Raw genomic sequence first — 5,577 nt, forward strand, 5'->3', positions numbered from 1 at the left:
GGAAGGCTACTCCCAGCTAGGCATAAGAGCACACACTGGACAGGGCCACCCCCAAACTGCCCCCCCAAACACAGACCACACTGGAGGCTCCCCTGATTGGGCCCTTCTTGTTCCCAATTAGGAAACTTGGGTTGGGTGTGCAGGAAGGGTGCCCTGGAGAGATGACCCCCCACACACCAATGTCAGGTGGTAGGGAAAGGGGAGCAGAAGGGCCCCCTCCCCCATTCAGCCTAGGACCTGTCCTCAGAGCAAAGGGGGAATTCAAGGATCATTCCCTGTAAACAAGAAAAACTGGAATCCGCACTGAACTCAGAGAGGGTTTGCTGGGGCCTGCAAGCCACGGCCTGCCCCAGCCTCTAGGCAGGCACTGGGGCTCTGCCTCTCTAGTTCCCAGACAGGGCAGGCCACCGCCTCCTCACTGGGCTTTGGCCTTTCCTCTGCCAAGGGCAGCCATGGGTGAGAAGGTGGCGAGGCAGAGGACAGAGAGGGCGGTGGGGGAAGGGGTTGGTGGGACGACTTAACCACAAAGACTGGTCACACTAAAGTTTGCAGAATTCAAAAGAACTTTGTCACTTCTCGCCAGTCCATACTGCAAGCCTGCTCAGCCGTCACACTCCAGGTGAAGAAGCCGGTGGTCTCTGGGCTCCAGCCGGGATGGCAATGAAGGCCACCCTTCCCTTACCAGCCTGTTACTACAGCCAACTGGATGTCTGCACCTCATGGGGCAGTTGGAGCAGTGGATATGTAATCATTAGAAGCCAATCCCGTTTGCCAGGAGGGAGAAAGTGGGGCAGATGAATCCTCACAGATGATCTACGTGTTGCTGCCCCCTCCCTAGGTAGGCTAAAGCAAGGCAGGTACAAAGGGGGCTCAGCACGCAAGCTGCTGTTCTGGGTGGCACCAGAGACTGGGAAGTGGGCAGGGAGGGGTGAAGAGCCCTGTTTTCCAGGGCTCCACTGAAAGGCTGGGCAAAGGTGGTGTGAGCCTTGTTCTCTAGAGCCAGAGCTGAGTGATGTGGGAATGTAGCCAAAGGGTCCCTTAAGCTGAGAGCTTCTAAGTGGGATTTCCTGTCAGGCAGAGGTGTTCTCTTCTGGCTCCCTACTCTAGGATGCAGAGAGGCCATGCCCCTAAGACAAAGCTACCTCTACCCCGGAATTCCAGGGACTCCATCTTTAGGTGTGTGTGGAGGGGTGTTCTCAGCTTTGAGTCCTTATCCCTTGCTGCCATGGTACCTCACCAAGGTAAAGAGACTCCAGATAGGCAAACTTAGGACCTCAGACACAGAAAATGCTGTTTCAAATGGAACCCAGCCCAGAGCAAACCCTACAAGTGGCTTCTCTCTGCTTTTAAAAAGACACCAAAACTGAGTTTGATATGTTTATATTATAGATATTATACATACGACATCTAGCAAGAAACTTGTGTTCCCCCCCACACACACACACAAAAAGAAGAGAAGGAAGCAGTCCACCCCTGCTTCCAGCCGCAGGGGTGTACAAACTGGCTGGAGGTGGCCTTCTTTCCAGACCCAGAGCCAGGGCCTTTGGGGATGGAGGTGGGGGGGGGGCGGTCCAAGTCTCAGCCCGAGGAAGCTAAGACCCACAACTACATACACCCTTGGAAAACTAGGAGAGAGGGACAAGCGCACTTCATTTCATTGGTCCTCTGGGAGGCAAAAGAGAGGGGAAAAAAAAATCCCCAAACCAAAAGGAATGAGAGACTCACTCGGTTTCTTCCCCCAGCCGTTAGTGAAGAGTCTCATTTTGGCAAGAACCGGAGCATAAACCAAACCAAAACAAAAGACCAAATAAAATGGTGGTTTAGCATAGACGTGCGTTATTGACATTGCACAAGGCACCGCTGGGACACAGAGACCAGATACAAGTGTTGATATCGGATGATAAAGCAAAAATATTTGGGAGGCTTGTCATAACTCCAGTCCCTCTGGGATGGATCGACTGTGCTTCAAGTTCCGTCAGCAACAGCGGCTGGCTGTACAGTACACACAAGGCTGATGGTCCCCGTGTCCTTTCATCCTCCTTCTCTACCCCCAAAGACCAGAAACTAAGGCCCCTGTCTTCTACCACCCGCTTAACCACATGGCTAACTCACAACTCAGCTTTCTGGTCTGACTGGGGGTGGTGCCCCCATTCTTCGTAAGCGGGGGCGGGGGGGGGGTGTAGATAAAGGTGCGAAAAGCAAGGGACTAGGAACCCCATCTCCATGTAGCTGGGGGTGGGGACACTTTTAGACTCAAATCCCCAACACCCTAAGACCCTCCCCTCTAAGGACAGGGACTGAGGGGCAGCTCGGGGCACCGCTGGGATCTCAGCTTCCTGAATCTTCCTTCTGCCCTGGGCCTGCACCCTTCATTTTTCTTATGGGGGGCCTGCCGCAGCCCGGAAAGAAGCAGGAATCCTCCAAATAAAATATCAAGGCACATGTTTGCTCCCCCTACTCGGTAGGAAAAGGAGCGAGTTTTGATTATCCAAGGCACAAGGTTACTTCCTTAATACTAGAACCGCCGGGCTACCAACTCAGCTCCGCAGCGAAGTCTCTCGGTCTCAAGGAGAAACCACCACGGCCTGACTCCCTCATCTTAGACGCACCGAGTCCGGCTCAGAGGAAGGGAGGGGACACGCGGAGCAGGCCAGGCTTTCAGGCGACACCGGAATCTCCTAGTCCTGGCTTGCACGGCCCGGGCAGCCTAGAGATCCAGCGACCCGAAACCATCCTCCGAGTCCCCCCAACCAGGGGGCCGGCCCAAGGCGGTCCCGCAGCCGCGCGCCTCACGCGCAGTTGCCCATGGCCTTGACCAAGGAACTCTCGGGCAGTTGGCGGAAGATGCCCCGCAGCGTGTCCAGTTCACGGCTCAGCTGTTCCACCCGCTTGCGCAGGCGGTCATTGTCACTGGTCAACTCCAACACCTTCTGCTGCGTCTCCACGTTGCGCTGTTTGGCTTTATCTCGGCTCTTGCGCACCGCGATGTTGTTGCGTTCCCGCCGTACCCGGTACTCGTTGCTGTTCTTGTCCACCGACTTCTTGGCCTTGCCGGCGCCCGCCCCGCCACCGCTCGTGCGGAGGTCGGGGTGCGTGCCGGCCAAGCCCTTGAGCGCGCCCCCGGGGCCGGGCAGGCCCGCAGCACCCAAGGCGGGCGCGGGGTGCGGGCTGGGCACGGGCGTGGGCGGCGGTGTAGGGTGGCCAGGCTGCAGGTGCATGGTGGTCTGGCCGCAGTGCGCGATCTGGAACTGCAGGTGGGGGGCGGCCAGGTGCGCGGGTGACGCGTGCGGGTGCGGCGGCGGCGGCGGCGGCGGGGGCTGGTAGGGGAAGAGGCCGGCCAGCGCCAGCTGCTTCGCCTCGTCCTCCTCGCGGGGTTCCTGCTTGATCACCAGCGGCCGCAGCGCGGGCGCCCCGACGCGCTCGTACAGGGGCTCCAGCCTGCCGTCCAGGTAGCCGGCCGCCGCACAGCCGTAGCCGGGAGGGGGCCCGTGCGCCCCCGCGGACATGACCGCACCGCCGGGGCCCGCCGGGGCGCCCGGGTAGTCAAAGTCACCGCCGCCACCCGCGGGGCCCGCCGCCGCCTTGGCCTTCTCCTGCTGCCGGCTGTGCTGGAAGAGGTCGGCCAGGAACTCGTCGTTGAAGGCGGCCGGGTCGATGTAGGCGCTGATGTCTATAGACGTCTCGTGCTCGCAGATGCCGCCCAGCGGCTCCGGGGCGGCAGGTGGGGCTGGGGGCGGCGCGGGGCCCGCGCCCCGGGGAAAGCCAAAAGCGGCGTTGCTGGGCGCGTGCGGGGGGCTCTGAAGGTGGCTGCTCATCGGGGGCCGCGGCTCCGCCTCGTAGAAGTCGGCCGACTCCATGGGGGAGTTAGAGTTCTCCCGGCATGGCGAGCCTCGGCGGCCTCCAGCCTGCGCGTGGCGCCGCTGTCGCCGCCGCCCACCCAGTGCCCCAACTCGCTCGCGCCCGCGCAGCTTCGGGTCGCGAATGGCCAGGCCCGCGCGGGGATCGCTTTTATAGAGGGTCGGCATCGCCCCCTGGTGTCCAAGCGGGTCTCGGACCTAGGGCGCCAGCCGGATGGTGCCTGCTGGGTCTTAGAGCCCTCCCTCTCCGGTGTCTTTCCAAGCCGGTGAGTGGGGAGGGAGCCTAGTGCTAGTGGAGGGAGATCGTGGCGCAACGCCCACTGACTCCTGCGCTGCTAGGCGAACCCGGCTTGCGGCGCTCAGCCCCACCCCGGCGGCGCTGTCGCCCCCGCACACACGTGGTCCGTGGTTAGGCGCCCCTCCTTTAAGCCTCTAAGTCACCCACTTCCAGCCAACACTAGGGAGCCCGGGATCATCCAGAGGCCGAGCGAGGGGAGGTGGAGGCTGGGGGGCGTTTGGAGAGGGATTGTCAGTTTTGAACTACCGTAGTGCAGACTTGTCTTAAAAGCTGGGACTAGGCCTGTCTCCCACCCGGATTTCTAAACTGCTGTGGCGGAGAGCCGTGGCGCGGGAGGTTGGGGACTGCTTTGGACCAGCAACCGAGCGCGCACCGCCGAGTGGCGAGGCCCAGAGTGCTGAGATTGTGTGTCTTTATCTCTGAACTCCAGGCGACCCCACTTCTTCCAGGCAGAGCACCTCTCTCTCGCCCGACCTCTCTAGAACTCCCGGGTCCCACGGGCTCTAAAGAGTAGTAGGGCGCTAGGACCCGGCGGGGAGCAGAGGCGGCCGCTAACCCCGGAGCCTGGTGGACCAGGCTGGTCCACCGGCCTAGGCTGGAAAACTTTCTTTTTAATTACGTCCCCAGGCCAGAGCGATAGGATTGCTAACCTTACAAGGCGGACGCTGCTACCCTGCGTGGAGCCTCTAGTCAAGAGTTCCGGAACCCCCTACCCACTCCCCCCCCTCCGGGACCGGCGGGTGGGTCCTCGGAGACTCGCGGAACAAGACACCAAGGAGAGCGCGCAGGGGCGGGGAGAGGGCAGGGTGTTGGAGGGAGAGAAGTGAACTTGAATCGGGGACCGTGATCCCCAGGCGGGGCCCACAGCCAGGAACTTGAAGCCACAGTTTTCTTCAGAGGGGCGCTAATCTCGGTAGCTCGGGTGTCCAGTTCCTGGCTGCGGAGCCTTTCGAGCACCCACTGGGAACCCCTTGTCGGGTCCTAGGGAACCTCGGCATCGCCCCGCCTACAGGCTCGCGGCCGTGGGTAGGAGTCTGCGTGCATCGGCTCCCCAGCCACGTGGCGTCCGGTTCATTCTTCACCTGGATCGCGGCCGCGGAGGTCCCGGGTAGAGGGGGCCTGGTGAGCACCCATGTCTCTCGTTTTTGCACCCCGAAGACCCTTTGCAGCTTCTTGAGCTGAGGCCTTAACTTCCTCTCGAACTCCATTTGTCCGCGTTCCAAGCGGGGTGAGGGGTTCTTCCTGCGTCACTAGGGGGTGAGCAGGTCAAGACCCCCCAGTGCAGTGGCCATTTTAGGCCAGGAAAGGCGCTGCGATCCCGCCCAGAAGGCTCAAAGAGGAGCGGCTAAAAACTGCTTCCACTGTGGTTACCAGTGAAGAACCGACTACGTCTGGAGGACGCATCCTGTACTTTAATCAAAT

At 60.9% G+C, this 5,577-nt stretch overlaps 1 protein-coding gene across 1 annotated transcript; it reads right to left on the bottom strand.

Annotated features, from left to right (window-relative positions):
* Positions 1–1,364: 1,364 nt before the first annotated feature.
* CEBPA (CCAAT enhancer binding protein alpha) lies at positions 1,365–3,997 on the bottom strand. The gene has a single exon (XM_080909255.1). The coding sequence runs from the start codon at positions 3,855–3,857 to the stop codon at positions 2,790–2,792; it is 1,068 nt and encodes a 355-aa protein (XP_080765381.1). The 5' UTR covers positions 3,858–3,997; the 3' UTR covers positions 1,365–2,789.
* Positions 3,998–5,577: the final 1,580 nt, after the last annotated feature.

Source organism: Micromys minutus (genome assembly GCF_963924665.1).
Source record: "Micromys minutus genome assembly, chromosome: 32".
In the NCBI taxonomy this organism is placed as follows: Eukaryota; Metazoa; Chordata; class Mammalia; order Rodentia; family Muridae; genus Micromys; species Micromys minutus.